General features: G+C 40.2%; 1 protein-coding gene across 6 annotated transcripts in view; it reads right to left on the bottom strand.

Moving 5' to 3' along the window:
• Positions 1 to 20,105, bottom strand: part of TENM2 (teneurin transmembrane protein 2) — a 681,089-nt gene that overhangs the window by 110,508 nt on the left and 550,476 nt on the right. For all 6 annotated transcript variants that reach the window (XM_061456391.1, XM_061456390.1, XM_061456392.1 and 3 more), the window contains 2 exons: positions 11,612 to 11,817; positions 842 to 1,037 (listed from right to left, as the gene is read on the bottom strand). In XM_061456391.1, the coding sequence (XP_061312375.1) occupies positions 842 to 1,037; positions 11,612 to 11,817 (402 nt within the window). The remainder of the gene's footprint in view (positions 1 to 841; positions 1,038 to 11,611; positions 11,818 to 20,105) is intronic.

Here is a 20,105-nt window from a genome sequence, read left to right as displayed (position 1 = left end):
AAACTCACTTGGACTCTTCCCCTAAACTAACAGGTATTACAATTTTAGACAATCTAGTGCCATTTAACACTTCACCAGCCAGGACAGAATAACACAGAGACTATGACAGAATTTTTATGCCACTGTGACAAGATATTCAGCAAAGTTCATTAAGTGCTTCAAAGTTCAATAAACCTTCTAAGAAACCTGGAAGAACTTAGACTTGGTTTGATTTTCAGCTAAATGTAACCCTACTTTTTTAACAAACTGCAGGTCATAGGCTAGATCATAGGCTAGATGTTCTTCTGCTCTTGATTCTACCATGTTGAGGATATGACCTACTATTTGGTAGGTAGTGAGTAGTAAGCTGTAAATCAGCATACAGCTAACTGACATTCTCAATTAATCTCTGCAAACAATAACCTCATTCGCAGGTGTCAGTTTGTTGTGCTTTCTACTATGATTAAACAGCTCTCCTGATAGATCCTCTTCCATAATAAAGAATACTCTTTATTCCAGATAAAGAAGCTTCTCCAGAGAAGCAAACAGGAAGTATAACATAGATAAAGGAGAAGAATATTAACTGGGGAATGCTTCAACTCAGACTGAACTTAGATGTGAGCCTTGCTTTCCACAACTTAAGATCTATGGGAATGCTAAAATCTTAAAAGAGAAATAAGCAAATTCAGATCAGCACCACACTGCAGACCTTTTGACATAGTATTGAGGAAAAAAACCCAAACAACCCCATAACATAAGGATAAACAGGACTAATACTGAAGACCACAACAAAGTATTACGGCTTTAATTAAGGCAAAGTATAAACAGAGAGGAACAATGTTCAGATTGTGGAGACACCTACCCAAAATAACTGTACTGAAAGAGACCACTTCTTTGTCCTTGCCATCATTGTAAAATGCCAGGTGCCACAAACCCACATCCAAGTATTGAACAAACACAGCCTCATTCTGAACAAGGGTCTGAATACTTCGACGTTCCCGTGGGGACTCCACCACACTCCATTTCTCTTTCCCATCCAAGCGTTCCATGAAATCGTACTGCAGCAGGAAAAAACAGGGGGGTGGGGGAAAGAAAAAGAACAAACAAACAAACCCCCAAACAAACAGACCTGTCAGCTCAACATCTCACACCATATTTCCTCTTCTACCTGGTCAGAAAGTGGTATTTCTAGAAGATACGTCAACACGAAACTAATATTTACTAGTCAACTTTGGCACACACAGAGATTCTGTGACTCTTGTCTTTCTTAAACAGTGCCATAGAGTCATGCATCTTTGCTCTGCATACGTGATCAAAATCTGTACAAATGGTATTTCTTGACAGGTTGGGTTTTGAAAAAGAAATGGAAATCAGTGATATGATCCATCAAATTTTAGGTTCCTACACAGCTTTCAACGCTGAAAACCTTCACCCTATGAGATACACATTTTTCTAAGCAATTGCTACAATAAATTCTTGCTGCAAGAGGAATAGAATTCTTGGATGTAGCTCCAGACATATAATTGCATGGAAGCCCCCAGAACGTCAAAACAAACAGCAACACCCCAAACAAGAAATGTGTTTGTCTAATGTTAGCACCTGATTAAAAGACACTGTACAAGCTTACATCACAGAGTAGGAGCTGCTTACCTGAGTTTGTATGTGGAACAAGTAGGATACAAAAACCAGAGGGAGCATGGAAAGGAATAACACAAATCAAGTGGCTGAAAGAATTGAACTTATATTAAGGAAAATTGAGAAGTTCTGGTTGGATGGCTTCCAAGTAAGGTAGAACATTACATTAATCTTTGGAAAAGGGATCAAGCAGAGTAAGTGATTATTTAGAACATAAGAGGAATGGCACCATTAATGGCATGAAACTAAAAAAAGAAAGAAAGAAATTTAAGATGAATGTCAGATAAGCGTCCCATCTATTAAGCTCAGTAAATAGCCTCCCAGCGGAGATGCCACCGCACCACACAATTAAACAGGACTGGAAGAAATATTGGTTAATCTACAACAGGCAATAACTGCATAACAAAGCAGCTGGACTAGCTGTCCTAATAGGCTTTTTGTCTGCTTTTGATGTCTGTGATCCTGAAGCCCTCAAGCTGATGCTAATGCTCGACTTACTAGCTCTCATAGTCCCTATCTAAGGGAAGCCCTTAAGGAAACAACAAAAACGATATATCTAATTTTTTGATAGTTGTATAACAAGTCCCCCATGAAAACACATCTTGTTTTAGACACATTTATCTATGTAGGAGTAGATAGAGAGAGATAGACATGTCTAAAGAAAGATGTATGTGTTCAATAAAATACAGTAATAGCATGTGCTTGCTTGCTTGCCAGTAGTTTCATTGCATTTCCCTCTAGCACATACAGTCTGTACTTGCGACAGCTATGGGAAAACATACACCTTCACTTGCTTTCAGTTGAAATAGAAAACTGTAATCTTGCATCCTAAACAGACTAAACATCCACAGAGGGCTGTTCCGTGCACTGCATTCTACTCATTAACAGTGAGTTCTAGTAAATAACATACAATATGCAATAAAATAGTGAAGATTCTCCCTTCTAGTAGAAGAGACAGGCAAATGAACTGATTTAACACTAAGTGCCATGCTACACATCTCTCCAAAACTGGGTATGAAAGCTGACCTTTCTACTTGAAAATCTGTAGCAGTTATATACGAGCAGTGTAGAGTCCTTGATACACTCAGCCTTACAACAAAGGGAAAAGTATGGAAGTACCGTTACCTTCCAGTTAAACATGTGGAACTGACACCAATATGCAACCACAAAGGAAATCCATGGCAGGGTAGAATTTGAGCCCAGGTCTACTAATATTGAAAGCTATTGTGAGAGCATTATCCACAATTTCCTTTGCCTTTAATTGTGGGAGAGAGTAGGAGAGGTGGAATAGAAACTGTCACTGAACTGTTAATATCAGATTGCCATCCACCTGAGCCCTTTCTTTTTCCCCCCAAAGGATTATTTCAGGAGAAGGTAAATCAGGTAAGTTAGTACATTTAAGCCAATGTAGACCAGAGATTTAGAGAATTCTGGCATGTCAGTCACTTTCAGAGTATCAGAGGTGCCAAACACACACACATCTATATCTCTTAAATCAATGACATCTGGAAATATTGCTAAAACCCATCGTCTAACAGTCAGAGGTTAAGGACAGACTCATCACCTCCTTGGGAAATGTTATTACTCGGGCAACATCTTGGGAAAAAGAAATCTTGCTCTTCGGAACAATTGTTCACAAAGGGTCAACTAAGGAAGTAGCAATAAAAGCTGACATTTCTCACTGGCAACATGCTGTTCGTCTCTGCTTGTGCTGGCAGGTTCCTCTGCCTCCCCTCTGTTTGATGCTGATTCTAACTCATATAGTAGAGAAAGCTCAGCAGTTGGCAAGATCGAAGGGGAAGAGTATTCAGGCTGAAACAGTTTGAAGTAGTTTTAGCTACAGAATCTCTTTTCACAATGATGGGGTGTGACCTAGTGAGAGCAGGTCCCTTGGCATGACCTCCCATAAGGCTACAATTTTAACTTTGGTAAAGTTATGACTGCTTTTGCCCCTCTTTAATTCAACTATGAAGAACTATTTCAAGCTCAGGCAAAGGCAAAATGACTAAACCTGAATAACTTTATGAACGGTAAAGTACTGGTGCAAACTGATACAGGACATAACAATACATTTTTATCCCTCTTTGGATTCCTCAGTGCTGAGGAAAAAGAAGGAAGAGAATGTATCTGCTGGTGGTTTCCTGGGTGTACAAATCTTAATGTGTCGGCAAGTACCAGGTACTCCAAAATCTGAATGCCCTGACTAAAGGGTCACCAAGATGGTGCTGTGAATTCATAACTGGGTAAGATTTCTTCACATGGTTCTCTAGATCATTAATTTTCTGATTTACCAGCTGCATGATTAACCTCAGACTATAATGTTGTGCTGAAGATATCACTCTTGCTTTAAAGCTACTTGTTGACAATTATGCATAGAAGAACTATCTGGGAAAAGAATGAAAGCACTTTCATGATCATTAGGAAGCAACTGTAGAGTTTTTAATCTAACACAACTGCTAAGGAAGAGACTACTAAGTCACATGAATTGGGGAATGGATCTGTCAAACCCAACTGAACCTCTGAAGTAATTCTGAACTTTCACTGACTTTTTTTCTTTTAATGATCCTTTATATTTCAGGGCTTCATGCCAAAAGTCACACAAAAATGCCAAAAGCTGCTCAGAAACAAAATGCACCAGAAATTCCAAATGACTACATCTTCAGAGATCAGTTTTGCAGTGGGGAATATTTACTATGATTAAAGCTCCATAGAAGCAGTGACTTGCCAGCCTGTATTTCTAATGAAATTTCAACTCACATTCTCAATAAGTTGGTTTATTTTTAATACACAGCATACCAAAACCCTACTGCATACCTTTATTTACAAACCTAAATCTCATACTAAGTTCTTTCTGGGCAATTTGTTTTTATCATTTCTCCATTTGGTGCTTTCTATCCTCCTAAGCATTTTATTCACAGGCTAATAAGGACTTTTTTTTCCGGTAATCATGGGGAGTCAGCAAAACAGCTTTGGAATTTTACATATACCAAAGTGACTACACTGCTCAATGCTATCCATATAGCACCCAAGCCCCGTCCAGCCTAGCTTTGAACACTGCCAGGGATGGGGCAGCCACAGCCCTTGGCAATCTATGCCAGTGCCTCACCACCGTCACAGGGAAGAGCCATTATCTCTAACCTGAACTTCCCCTGGTTTCAGTTTGGACCCATTACCCCTTGTCCTATCACTACAGTCCCTGATGAAGTTCACTCTCCAGCATCCTTGTAGCCTCCTTCAGATATCTTTGATTTTTCTTAGACTTGAAGCTATTATTTGCATGCCTCCACAAAATCTCCAACGGTGTTTGAAATTAGGAATTGAAAAGAAAGAATTTTTTAGTGCTCTTAATGGATGCATATTCAAATAGTGGGGGAGGAGGGAGGAAGAAAAAACATGTTTGGAGTTGTGGCTAGCATTTGTCTTTATGCCAAAGCCCTGTAAGACCTAAGTGGCCAAGAAAACATATGTCAGGGAAACTCGCTTGCAAAGTGCGTTAGAATTAGTTCTTCATAAAATCCAGTTGGTAATTATTCATTAAAATACACCCATGAAACATCTGATACCCACAGTGACAGCCAACCAATTTGTTTCAACATTTGAATATGACACCACTCAACCAGTCCAGTGCTGCTGCACAGCATTCAGTAATAACAGCTCAGCTGTCATAAGGTGGCCAGAGCACCTAAGTGTGTTTGAGCACTGGCTAAAAACAAGGTAACACTAAGGCTCTCTGGCTATTTAAGTTGTTTCAAATAAAGCCATTTCCTGCTATAAATGAAAACAATTTTCATTTTGACATTGAAAATTTATAAGTATACGACACTGCTGGAAATGAAAACCTTACCACTTCATGCACTACCTTCTCCAGACATTATAATGATGCTTCTATCTAAGGTTACCTTATTCCATGTGTCATTTTAAATGTTCTACCAATGTGTAGCATTATCATAATTGCTGTAATCTCTGTAAAGCCATTCATGTATTATTTGACATCTACAGTTCATTTTCTATACATTATCAAGTTTATTAATATGACTACCTTCTCCTTCTTTCCTATTGATCATTCAAGCCTGCAATGTGCGTTTTGTTATTTCTACGTATTACTAAACAAGTTGGAAGAATCTTGCTTGAAAGCAATGCATTCCTGTTTGTAGTCTGCTTGCCACTCAAAACTGCATTTTCACTTTTCCCCCCAGAGCTCCATTCCCTATGCACATGGCACACAAGACTGCTTCTAGACAAGTTTACAGCTACATCAGTTTGACTGACTAAACCAGGCATTTGGAATATTTGCTAAACAGTAATACTGAGAAGGTTAAATCTCAGCAGGGCTCTCAGACAGGAACTGCATCTTGTTGTCTCAGGTTAATCATGTACCTAATTTGCTGATTATTGACTTGCTCCCACAAAGGATTTTACTTGGCTTGACATATCAACACTGATCAGTGATGAACTGTCAAGTGTAGTTGTTCACTGCTTTACAGCTCATGTTCCTAACCTGCAGAAACAAGGATTTTAAATTTCAATTTTAAAATATCGTCTGGTGTCAACTTCAGACTATTTTCATTAATAGAAGCCCATTCTCCTCCTTTCTGTCAGACAAGGCTTCTTTTCACTAACTCAGGTCTGTAATAGGTTGCCTTTCTTTCTCTAAAATTATTTCTCTTGGTAGCAGCTTGGCTGAATTTTGATTGTTGGGCAAAAATGCTAAGCAATCTTCTGCTGTACCACCCTGTTGACAAGCAGTAAGACCCAGCATGAACATGGGAAAGTAATTCTGTAGATTATACTGGTGGATTTCATGAACTGCTTTTACGGAAAAGGGTTGGAATTGCTTCCTCTAAAGCCTAGAAAACAGGTTCTCTAAGGAGTTATCCAGCCCAGTAGGAAACACAGTTGATATTTCTCATTATTTAATAGAACAGAAAGGTCACAAAATTTATATCCAATCCACATAAGGTGGAGAGAAAGAAAGGAAACTTCACCTGTTCATAGTCTTCTGAGATGAGAACATCATAATGAAAACTAGAACAAATATATTTGATCACAGTGCAATAGAAATTAAAGTTCATCTTGAATTAAAAAAAAAAAGTTATACAACCAGTTAAATCCAACTGGATTTCTTGTGAAACATACAGGCAACCCTTCATCATGTCTTAGACAATTATAATTAACTTGTATTTATAGCTAAACTTGATGACTGCTTAGGGGCTTTGGTTGCCTTAAGTCATTTTCACGTCCTGATTTATACATTTATTTGCCTTCCTCAACTAAATTGCTGTTTTTTCCAAAGGTGGATTGATAGAGGAAGTGAGAACCAAAATTCAGAATTAAATGAGACATGGTCAATATATTATGTCATTCCTTCACTGAAACAGTTAAATACATAATTTTACTCTCAAAACAACATATTTGAAGCATTACATCCAAAATTAAAACATTTTTAGGGTTCCTACCCTGGAATATATTCTCAGAGGATAACTTCTGTGTTGCACGGATGTCTGGGAATGGCTGAAATTTAGTCAATAGCCCACTACAATTTCCACAGTGTATCTAGTCTTTGTATGGAACCTCAGGATGCTGTATGATAACCTCTAGCTATACAGAAATCTATCCACTTACCCTCCCTTCCTGGGGTTGTGGACTGCTGATCCTTATTTCTAAACAGGTAGATACATCAATTCAAGAACTCACATTTTTAAACAGCATATTAGAGGGGTCTGATGGAATTTGGATAGTCAAAGCTCCTTGTTCACAAATTCTTAGAGAGGTCATGAAGCCATGTAAACCTCTCCTTTTCTCCCAACTCTCTTTACAGATTTTGGTTTACAATTCAGATTATAGGCAAGAATAAATACCAAGGAACAAGCAGCAATGCAGAATAGTTCCTTAAATTTACCTCACATTGGGAAGCAGCTCCAAACATCAGTTAATGTGTGTTTTCCCCAAAAAATTAATTGGTTCACTGTTTGTACCATGAGTTTGTGCATTCACATGGACACAGGTCACTTAGGGCAATATGAACAGCCTTCCCCTATATGGCAACATGTTGCAATGCAATTATATTAAAGCCTCTGGGCTTTTAGCTTCAATCATGCATTTTAACCATCTAGGTAGCTGCAGTTTTCTGCAGCAGCAGCTCTTTGTAAATCAGGGCAAGTCATCTAGAAATGTTAAATGAGCCTTTCCCAAAAGGAATTGTGCAGTTCTACATTTGCTTTTTGGAAATTCCATACTCAATAAAGCATTTTAAGTTTAGGTAATAATTTCAGAATGAAGAACTGATTTTTACCAGCAAGGATATGCATGAAGGAAGGGATCCTTTTCAAAAGCTGGTTGCTATTTCTGCTTCCCTTGCACTCTAAAGAATGGAGGCTCTTTCTTTTTAGTATGTGTAACTGCAAATATCACAGTATCACAGTATCACAGTATGTTAGAGATTGGAAGGGACCTCGAAAGATCATCTAGTCCAATCCCCCTGCCGGAGCAGGAACACCTAGATAATGTTACACAGGAATGCGTCCAGGCGGGTTTTGAATGTCTCCAGGGAAGGAGACTCCACAACCTCCCTGGGCAGCCTGTTCCAGTGTTCCGTCACCCTCACTGAGAAGAAGTTTCTTCTCAAGTTTAAGTGGAACCTCTTGTGTTCCAGTTTGTACCCATTACCCCTTGTCCTATCATTGTTTGCCACTGAGTAGAGCCTGGCTCCGTCCTCGTGACACTCCCCCTTTATGTATTTATAGACACTGATAAGGTCACCCCTCAGTCTCCTCGTCTCCAAACTATAGAGACCCAGCTCCCTCAGTCTTTCCTCATAAGGGAGATGTTCCACTCCCTTAATCATCTTAGTTGCCCTGCGCTGGACTCTCTCCAGCAGCTCCCTGTCCTTCTTGAACTGAGGGGCCCAGAACTGGACACAATACTCCAGATGCGGTCTCACCAGGGCAGAGTAGAGGGGAAGGAGGACCTCTCTCGACCTACTAACCACCGCCCTTCTAATACACCCCAGGATGCCATTGGCCTTCTTAGCCACAAGGGCACAGTGTTGGCTCATGGTCATCCTGTTGTCCACTAGGACCCCCAGGTCCCTCTCCCCTACACTGCTCTCTAACAGGTCGTTCCCCAACCTATACTGGAACCTGGGGTTGTTCCTGCCCAGATGCAGGACTCTACACTTTCCCTTGTTATATTTCATCAAGTTACTCCCTGCCCAACTCTCCAGCCTATCCAGGTCTCGCTGGATGGCAGCACAGCCTTCTGGCGTATCAGCCACTCCTCCCAGCTTAGTGTCATCAGCAAACTTGCTGATAGTACACTCAATTCCCTCATCTAAATCATTGATGAATATATTAAATAATACCGGTCCCAGTACTGACCCTTGAGGCACTCCACTAGTTACAGGCCTCCAACTAGACTCAGCCCCATAGACTACAACTCTCTGGCTTCTCTCCTTCAGCCAGTTCGCAGTCCACCTCACTACCTGATCATCCAGTCCACACTTCCTCATTTTAGCCGCGAGGATGCTGTGGGAGACTGTGTCAAATGCTTTGCTGAGGTCAAGGTAGACCACATCCACCGCTCTGCCATCATCCATCCACCGTGTTATTTCCTCATAAAAGGCTAAGAGATTGGTCAAACATGATTTCCCCCTGGTGAAGCCATGTTGACTGCCCCTCATAACCTTCTTATCCTTGATATGCCTTAAGATGGTACCAAGGATAAGGTGTTCCATCACTTTCCCAGGGATGGAGGTGAGGCTGACCGGTCTATAGTTACCCGGGTCCTCCTTCTTGCCCTTTTTGAAGACTGGAGTGACATTTGCTTTCCTCCAGTCCTCAGGCACCTCTCCCGTTTCCCAAGACTTGGTAAAGATGATGGAGAGTGGTCTAGCAATGACTTCCGCCAGTTCCCTCAGCACCCGCGGGTGCATCCCATCTGGACCCATGGATTTATGGATGTCCAGATTGCTCAACTGGTCTCTAACCCATTCCTCATCGACTAAGGCAAACTGCTCCGTCGACCTGACTTCATCTAAGGTCTCAGGGGTACAGGGCTCTTCAGGACTGCCTGCAGCAGAGTAGACAGAGACAAAGAAGGCATTCAGTAACTCTGCCATCTCTTTATCTTCTGTCACCAGGGCACCCATCTCGTTCATCAGTGGGCCTACATTGCCTCTGGTGTTAGTTTTGTCTGCCATGTATTTAAAAAAGCTCTTTTTGCTGTCCTTGACCCTTCTTGCCAGGTTTAATTCTAAGGATGCCTTAGTCCTCCTAGCTGCCTTCCTACATCCTCTAGCAGCAGCCTTATATTCCTCCCAAGTGGCCAGCCCCTCCTTCCATGACCTGTAAACTCTCCTCTTCCACTTGAGCATACCCAGCAATTCCCTATTTAGCCACGCAGGTCTCTTGGCCCTCTTCCTTGACTTCCTACGTGTCGGGATGTTCCAATCTTGAGCACGGAAAAAGCAGTCCTTGAATGTCAACCAACTATCTTGGGCCCCTTTACCTTCAAGCAGCCCTGCCCATGGGATTTCCCCTAGCAATTGCTTGAAAAGGCCAAAGTTTGCCCTGCTAAAGTCCAGGGTTGCAATTCTACTTGGTATTCTACTAGTCCTGCCACACAAGATCCTGAACTCCACCATCTCGTGGTTGCTGCAACCAAGGCAGCCCTCAACCCTTACTGCTTCGACCAGATCCTCCTTGTTAGTGAGGATGAGATCCAGCAGCGCTCCTCTCCTGGTCGGCTCATCCACCATTTGCAGGAGGAAGTTATCATTCATACACTGGAGGAACCTCCTGGACTGTGGCTGGGTTGCCGAGTGGTCCTTCCAGCAAACATCAGGGAAGTTAAAATCCCCCACGACGACCACGGCCTGTGACTGTGAGGCCGCTCTCAGCTGCCTGTAGAAGGCCTCGTCAACTTCCTCACCCTGATCCGGTGGTCTGTAACAGACACCTACAACAGTATCCCCCCTGCCAGCCTGCCCCTTAATTCTCACCCACAGACTCTCAACTCGCTCATCATCTGTCCCTGGACAGAACTCGGTGCACTGTAGTTCCTCCCGCACATAAAGAGCAACCCCACCAATATATTATTTCTCATTACAGTTCTAATCTAAGTAAATGGGAAGCCTTACATTCACATTAAGGAGTCTTCAATATAATAACAGAATTTCTCTATGTAACAGAAAATACAGCTATATCTTCTCCCAGCAATTAAAACACCCACTGCACAACAAAAAAGGAAATGATAGTTCAGTTTGGTCTCACTAACTTTACAGCTATCTTTACCTACGGCTCTTAGACATGCACTACAGGGTCACCATAAAGATGCAGCGTTAACTGAGTTTTCATTTTGAGGCTGGTTAGAAATCAAGTTTTCCAGTGGCAAGACTTGCCCCATGTCTGAGTCAGATGTTAGACCTAAATACCATCCTTGAGGGGAATGCAGGAAAACTAGAGCTCTCAAACACACAAACACATGGCCACTGCATTATGTTGTCCAATATGGCTGGGCAGCATGATGCCAGTCTGTTGCATATCCCAGCAATGACATTCCAACAGCCTGTGGACATTAAAACTTCTAGGAAGACAGAAAATGATGTAAACACATCTAGCTGTGCATGCACTCCAACTATATGTAGTGCTTTGATACTGTGAGTCTCACCAACACTACTTATCATTTCTGACTGGTGTATAACTGGATAGGTTTATCCCAGTTGGTGCCAAGACTTTGTCACAGATTTAAAACCTTGAGTGACAAACTGTAAGTTATCTTAAAAACCTGGATGGCTAGAACATCATTTACTTCTTTTATCAATATACTGTTATGTAATAACCTAGAAATAATATCAGGGTGTTCAGTCAAATATCACAAAATAAGTAATTCCCAGGAAACCCTAAACTTGAGCTCCATAAGCTACAACACAAATCTAACACAAATGCTCTAAACTTTTGCATTTTGACATTTAAAGCCAACAAACACATTGACAAAGTACCTGGGCATGTGATGGTGGGAGTCCTCTTCTTATATAAACACCAAAAAGAGCATCCTTCCCTAAGGATATGTTGAACTTCAGGAACTGTGGCTGGGTGATATGGATCTGAGACCGCCAGAAAACCCCAGGGGGCACTTCCTGGGTGACCCTGCGGCCAACTTCTGTTTCTCCGCTATCTATGCTGCTATTCCTAGAGACCCATGGGCCTATAAAATGAAAGCAAATAAAAATCAAATGAGATAACTGCTTTTAATACAAGTATTTTTATTTTAGATGAACATCTGTGGCAATGCTACCTTTTAAATCAAACTGTAACTTTCCTTTCTTACTCTGAAGCAATCTCCCCACTGTTTCGATCTATATGTAAGAATTTGGCCCCTATATTTGAAAAAGACCTTTTTCTGTGGAGCATCTGCAGTCTTCTTCTCCATCCAACCCTTTAATTCTATGATTGCTCTTTACTGATCAAACACAGTAGCATTAGAGAATCAATAAAGCACATGCGAGTCTCCCTGAGCTCTTTTCAGTTGCACCATGTACGCAACCACGGTATAAAAAATTATCAGAAAGGTGAACTTTAGGGGTAACTTCAGTCTAAATGAACTGATTGCACATTTTTATTACCACTGTTTTATATAGTAAAGTAGTCTGATAAACTGCAGGCCATAGACAAGAGAGCTGACAGAAGAAATGCACAGAAAGGATTTAGAGGACAGTTTCTGTACTCTAATGTGCATCTCCCCTTCTTTAAAGAAAGTTAGTACAACTCAATGCATTGCCTTTTAAGTTCTCTCTGCCTGAAGCAGGGACAATCTACAAGTCTTTCTCCCTTGTGCTGTGGTTAGTTAAAATCCATCATTTGATGGTTCTTCAACATGCATTATTGAAGACAAGGTACAAGACCTTTCTGGTCGAGTGCTCTGGCTTCCAGCCCATGAAATAGTCAGCCTTTAAAACATGGTGCAAACCTCTTTTGTTCTCAGCTGAGCAGGATGGTTCTGAGGCTGCACGTATTTTAAACATGGAGTACATGAAGAGTTAGCAGTGCTTTCAAGCTGCAGGATGTAGCTACATTTGATTTGTGATCCATATTCCCAAACAACATGGTGAGAAATCATTTTTAGAACTATTACAACAGAAACTACAAAGATCAAAAACCCACAGAAAATACGTTAACAATCACAGAAATGTAGCAGTACCATCAATATCACTATTACTACACACAAGACAGTAGTGACACCTCTAATACAACCTGACAGTATTAGTGCAATCGCAATGTTTACTCCACGTTTTTTTTCATGGTGTAATGCTGTTTTCAATAAATGGCAAGTTACTTTTGAAATATATTCCAGCACTGCCTGAATGTAACAGGATAGCACAGAATGACATATAATTCCAGCAGGTAAGTACATAACAGCTTTTCTGTCTTGACTATCTTTAATTGAGAGAGCTGCAATAGCACAGTTTCAATTACAGATTCCAAATTATCTATGTTAGCAGCACGTACACTTGTACATAATGAAACAGATATTATGTTGGCACTGTTTTGAAATGGTAAAAGAATGCTCTGAATACCAGCTGCTATGCAGGTTTTGGCAACTTTTTTGTTTTTTCATTTTCTGTGTTAATGGGTCTATGATAAGATCTGTCCTGGGTTCAGCAGTAGCAGTCATTTTTCTCCTTCTTGGTAGCGGGTGCAGTGCTGTGTTTTGACTTTCGGCCTGGGAACAGAGCTGATAACACCGATGTTTTGGTTTGGCCAAGGACTTTGTGAGCCTCATGCTCTGCCAGGGAGGAGGGGAAGCCAGGAGGAAGCAGAGACAGGACACCTGACCCAAGCTAGCCAAAGACGTATTCCATACCACAGCACATCATGCCCAGGAGGTAACGGAGAGTTACCTGGAAGGGCAGACAGACTGCAGGGTTGGAGGAGGTATCGGCTGGTGCTTGGTCGGGCTGGGGGGGGGGCAAGTTATCAGTCGGCTGGTGTGAGGTGTTGTATTCTCTTCCCTTGTTGTTTCCTTTATCATTATTATTATTGGTGGTAGCAGCAGTGATCTGTGTTATACCTTAGTTACTAAACTGTTCTTATCTCAACCCGTGGGAGTTGCATTCTTTTCGATTCTCCTCTCTGTCCCTCCAGGAGCAGGGGGAGGGCAAGAAGGGGGGGAAGTGTGTGAACGAGCTGTCTGACTGGTTTTAAACCATGACAACATCCCAGCACTAACACAAACCAAAGACAAAAAGAAAGCAGAAGCTGCTGCAAGGACAGGCTGCAAAGAAAGGAAAACTGGCTGAAAATGTCAAGCAATGTGCCTTCAGAGCCACCCAAGATCACCGGCGTCAACCAGACTCAAACATGTAATGTTGCATAAAAACTGTATTTAATTTGTAATGGATTACAGCAACAGCAGCTATCTCAAAGTTCCTATCACAGTGAAGTGAGGCACCATCTTACCAGAATTTAAACTAGTCCTTACACACCTGTATAGGAAAACCAGGTACAGAGCACAAAACATCACCTGTTGAATGTCATACTGGAATCACTGGCAGAGCTGGGAAATCAGCGTAAAAGTGAAGACTCCTTCCTCTCCTTTGTGTGCAGTGTTACACTTCCTTCACTTCACAATTCCAAGTTATGGTAATAAATGATGATTTTTTTTTCAACATATTTAAGAAGTGTGCTGTTAATGATTTCTTTGAAAGTAGATTGTGCATACTTAAACAGCAGTATCCAACCTGAGAAGAGACTCCTTGACACATTCTAAAGAGCCCTGCTCTTCAGGATCACTATATCCATTGTCAAAGTGAAAGAGTCAAAGAAAAAGCTATTTCCAGGAAGTATCAGAGTGGGCATTATTATTGTGATAAAAGGAATACAGGTGGGAAGATTAACAGACATTGTCTCACGAAAATCTTGAAGTTGTTAGCTTAAAAACTGGTAAAAACTGCAGGTCAGAATTGAATTTGTATGTCTTTGGAAACACCCCCCCATAGATGATCTTTTTCTGCTCTGCAACAAAAATGACCTGGTTTTCTAGCTGTCCAACTGGGAGATTTCAGTGTCCCAGGAAAATCTACATAGGAAGAGAACTGTGACAGCTGTGGGCATTCAAAACAACAGAGGAGTTTAACAGGAAGTTAGATGAGTGGCTATCACAAGTGGTCAAGATCTACTTAACTTACAACAACGAATGGAACAGATAGATGCCCCCTGTGTTCCAGTCTGTATTTCTGTTGTATGGCATGCAGCTATAGGCAGCATGTGCCACGTCTGTGAGAAACAGCTGCTGCCTCACCTCTGACATACTGAAAGGGATCCTTCTGTTTGCTTCTAAGAATTTAATAGATGACATCCTGGTTTTATGGTTCCACATTACAAAGCTGAAATAACACAATTGAGAAATGCTTGAAGTTTTATATAAGTTCTATATTTGCAAGTTTAACCAACAACTTATCAAGTTTTAAGTCCATCAGAGCTCTAAAGATAATGCATTACTGAATCATACTCGCATAAATTCTTGCAGAGTTACTCTTATTGGTATAAACCAAAAAACTAGTGACAGCATCTTGGTTCTGCTCCTTGCTTTGACACAGCACCTGTGTTGATCATGATCTCGATGTTCTCAGATGACTACTTGTAAAAACAGAAATATTAACAATGATCTGAAGATGAGTAATGCAGAGCAGTCACATTAAAATACTACAGGAGGCATCTCAGCCCTGGCCGCTTCATGTTCCTTCCGTCCCAAGTTAGAAACCCAGAAATGAAATGCAAAGTACATATGACCACTAAATCCCTTTTCTTAATTAACAGGCTTAAGTTTATTTGTTTAAACTTGAAGAGCAGAACACGACCCTCACTTTATATTTGCAGTGCCTTTTTCTGCACCAACAGCTTCACTTTCAGAGTCTCTAGGGGAAGAGTTTGTAAGTAAACTTTTTTTATAGCTCCCTTCAGTCTTCATCTCCTCCTGCAGAGAACACATCTCCCCACCTGACTCACTCCCCACCAGCTGTTTTTAGAAGGTTTTCCATTTTGATGGACCACTGCAGATCACACTCAAACAACATCAACTGCGTGTAAGTGAAGGTACAGATGTGACAAAGTGACAAATCAAGAAGAAAGACTAACCCAAACAACTCATACTACTGTGAACAAATAAATCCCAACATCATTATCTCAGCTGTGGATGACTGTTTAAGGGTTTCGTCTGTTTACCTCATAACCCCATGGATACTTGATTTTTTTTCTGTCATTTCTCCTCTATAAACATCTACAACAGAGAGTTTTGAAAGCATACTTCTTCATTTTACCCAGGGGAGCCATTTCAATCTTTCAGTCAAACATATATTTATCACCTAAATAACACTTATTCATTTAAGCTGCTGTGTTATTTACCCAGTTGAATTACTGTTTTGGCATATACATTTGAAAAGACAGTTTTAGCACTCGAGTATATTTGCCTCTGAAGCTCTCAAATAGGCAACACATGACAACAGGGATGCAAACTCCCCCTGCTCAGCTGTCAGCAGACCTCATCTTGAAGCTGGAGGTCAGTTTCAAGGTGGCAGCTGATAGGACATGCCCGGTCAACCTTTAATTTAACTGATGTCAAGCAGTGTCAGCTATGGGGGTAGAACTGTATCTACACTCAGATATGCTCGAGTCTTTATTACAGGCTCCTCTCCTCTCCCATACTGGAGTTAAAATTTAAATGAAATCTGGCTACCAGCCATGTCAAGATCCAGACATCACACTGAGACAGCAATTAACTCCAGAGCTTTGCTGCATGCCTTTAGAAAAGTGATGACTACAAACAGTGCCTTGATAGCACTCTTCAAAAATGTCTAGCAGAATAACTATTCCATGGGATCCATAATGGACTACCAAGATTATCTAGACAATTTCAGATTACATACAAGAATAAATATCACCAATGTTGGTTAAAGAGAAATGGTTTTCACTTCTCTTCCTGTATATCTGCATTTCTTACAAATCACTGCCGTAGGCATAGCTTTCCTTATCTTTTTATCTAACTTATTTCATGTTGTCCTTTGTTATACAGCTAGGGATTTTCACAGATAACTCTGAATTCCAAAGAAATTTATGGTACAGCGGTGTAAAGGAAACCACTCAATATAAAAATACACTCCACTGACCTTTTGCCAAAAAAGAATGCATGGGAATTATTACGGTTTTCAATGACAGCTTGAATTTTTTCCTGAGACAAATTTGCTGCTTATGTGACCAGACATTTTTTATTGTTTCAGAAAGGCAAACAAAAAAAAAGCAGAAGATGTCTCTTCTATATAAATTTCTTCAGTAGAAAAATCGGTGCTATGCACTATTACCACACTGATCACTCCTATATGAACTTATGCTTCAGAATATCTATTGCTAATACCTAAGTGCCCTAGGACCCAAACGAAAACAGATTCTTCTTGAAATGTGTACAACAGATTGACTGTTGATGTAAAATAAATTCCCACAGCTACAGTAAAGTAAAAAGCCAGGAAATGAGAGTTTGTCTGGAGAAGCTGCTATGACACATCTTGAACTTCAGTTATGCTGAAGATGCTGAGGTACTAATGAGCTCTATTTGTGAAGTGAGGAGGAAGGAAGCTTCTGAATTTGTATGAGCTTCCCGGAGTCCAGTAAAACAGCTTTTGAAACAAAATCAAAACCTCAGGTTTTCTGGTCAGTGACCCTTATTTCTACTGTGGCAAAAGGAAAGAAATTCTGTAAAGACAGCGTCTGCTTAAGACCACTGCTGGGGCTCAGCTGCACTCAAACAGTCTGCCCCTGCAGGTGGAATTAAGAAACATGCTTTAATACCCTGAGACACTGACAAATTTAGGTACATTCTCACATTCATGTGGGCATGGCTTCATAAGATTCATTGTTTTCAGAATAAAGCAAATGATAGCTGAAATAAAATAAAGATCTGTTAATTCTCTGCGTTTCAAAAGAACTAATATATACTAGCATGCATTTCTACATGAACATAACAATCATCTCCGATGGGATATAATACACTTCATCACCTAACTTTAACCACAGCAACTCATACTATCACCAACACAATCACAAAAATAAGATTCCTCTTCTGTTCTGTTGAGCTTAGTCAAATACTTTGCTTTTGCCAAGACATCCCTAGAGCCTGGTCTATTTTCAGAAGACCACATCTGCAAGCCTTCATAGCGTCCATATAAATACTTCTGCTTGCTAATGTGTTAATTAAGATCTACATTACATTAGCCACATAACTACTTAATTAGATTAATCCACCTGGAAAATGATGGCATGTCTTGATTAAATTGAATGAAGGTAACAGAAGTGACATTTAAAATACATTGATTGTTATTACATTTTGATCATCTGTCTCAAAGTGTCTGGAAGGAAACAGTAGAAACCAAAAGACTCATGTTGCTCACATTGTTGATGAGGTACGAGTTTTTCATCTTTTTATCCTTTGTAACATGACAAAGAGTTCTCTCCAGTTGCTCCCAAATCCTTACACTTGTCTGATAACCAGGATTAGGTTTCAGCAAGAACACAGCTGGGGGTGGCACCAGTGTCTCAGGCAGTCAAATCAGGGCCTGTTCTATTTGCACCTGAACTCCAACTCATCAATACATAAAGGTGGCAAACCTTCCCATTTAATCATTTTGTTATTTCTTTAGCATTGCCTATCTGCTGCATTGCTAATGAAATAACTATTAGAAAATCATCACTTCTGTGTGCAAACCAAAAGGTGACCCTGAGCTGCAAGTATCTGGCAGAGGTCACAGAATCATTTGGAGAGAGCTGAAGACAAACTAGCCAGCTTCACAATGACAGCCCAGTTTAGCTTTCCATATCTATTCAAGGCAAATTTCCCCTCTCTCATCTCAAGCAAGTAAGATAACTAAGTAAGCTAAATTTAACAGCAAATATAACTTTCTTCGTTTCCTTATTGCTATTGTATTTACAATGCTGAATTTGATAACTGGAAACAAGCTTATTTTGTTAACTGGAAACAAGTATTTTTTTATGACACTTCAATACTTTACCATTTAATTAAGTCTGTCGTTTTGCAATGCACACGCTGTGGCAGACGCAGGGAAATGTCTCCTAAGCAGAGTGCGAACCTGGCTCAAGCTGGCTGGTCCAAAGAGACACAGACCCTGGCTTATGTGAGTATCAGAACACAAATTCAAATCTACCTTTTCCAATTAGTCGTTACATTCATGGTAACTGAAGTGATCTTTCAGGCCCGCAATAATTTTTGGTATCTTTTAAAATGTGGATTTCTAGGATCAGAAACCAAAATCTCTTACTGCTCTATAGACTCTTATTATAGCAAATAATCAAGAGAAAAAATAGTAAGTAAATTTTGAATTATTAGGAAATCTGTTAGATTTGTGAGCACACCAAGGACAATATGTCATAAAGAAAAAAACTACACCAAAGCATTCTTTACTTGCAAATGCAGCTGGAGTTAGTTTGAATATTTCTACATAAATGGTAGTTTATCCTGGGTGTCCTCTGAGATGATTAAAACTGACTTTTGTAGTATATGCTGTCAATTAGAAAGGAAACAGCAAATAAATAGTCACATATTTTATGGAAATGTGGTCTGCCTACTACATAACTTTAAATGTAAATACATTTTTGGCATAGATTAAAAGAATTTAGGTATAGAAAATTCCCATAAGGTCATCTAATTCACTTCCTTGTGAAGCAGCAGTTATTCCCAAACATGCCTTTTTTTTTCTAGTTCTTCCTATACCTTCTCCTAATTTAGATTTATTACACAAAAATTCTAACATTATGTCTGTAGCAGACAAATGGGCTTCACTCTCAAAGTTTTTTAAACGTCATATCTATCTATCTATCTATCTATCTATCTATCTATCTATCTATCTATCTATCTATCTATCTATCTATCTATCTATCTATCTAATGCCTGTAGCGATTCCACAATTCCATGGCAGTGGCAGCTTTTTGCTTTTATGTACTAGGAAGGGAAACTGCTTTGTCATTTGCACTAAGAAAGGAATTTTTCTTTAGTTCTGTCTCTTAATGTAAATCCCTAGCTCAGCACAACTTCCAGAGCATGGGGGACTTCACTTGCAGTTTTACAGCAGCACTGAGGATGTTTTTACCCACTGCACTTGCCTGCTCTTTTCAGACATCCCCAGTATTAGCGAGATGGAGTGTGTAATTACAAAAGCCCTGCGACTGTGTTATCTCAACAGTGAATTTTGTTTTCATTCAGATAGGAAAATGCAGTAATAAAGTAATTTACATTCCTCTTAAATTGCAGTTTTCTTATTTCATACTAGAATGTAGTCTCCTAATAAGGAACAAACAGATCAAATTGAAATATCTGCTTTCCCCCCAACCCCCCCTTTCAAACTGCTCTGCTTTAAAATACCTTGCTTGCTTGCTGAGTAGGCACAGCTTGTGTTTAAGTGGCCGTTCTCAGTCTAGGGGTTAAAGGTTTCT

Source organism: Pezoporus flaviventris, unplaced genomic scaffold, assembly GCF_033815535.1.
Source record: "Pezoporus flaviventris isolate CSIRO_AGI_PZ_B2104156 unplaced genomic scaffold, CSIRO_AGI_Pfla_v1 ptg000023l, whole genome shotgun sequence".
Classification (NCBI taxonomy): Eukaryota; Metazoa; Chordata; class Aves; order Psittaciformes; family Psittacidae; genus Pezoporus; species Pezoporus flaviventris.
The sequence above is the reverse complement of the archived record's forward strand: the minus strand, read 5'-3'. Positions and strand labels throughout refer to the sequence as shown.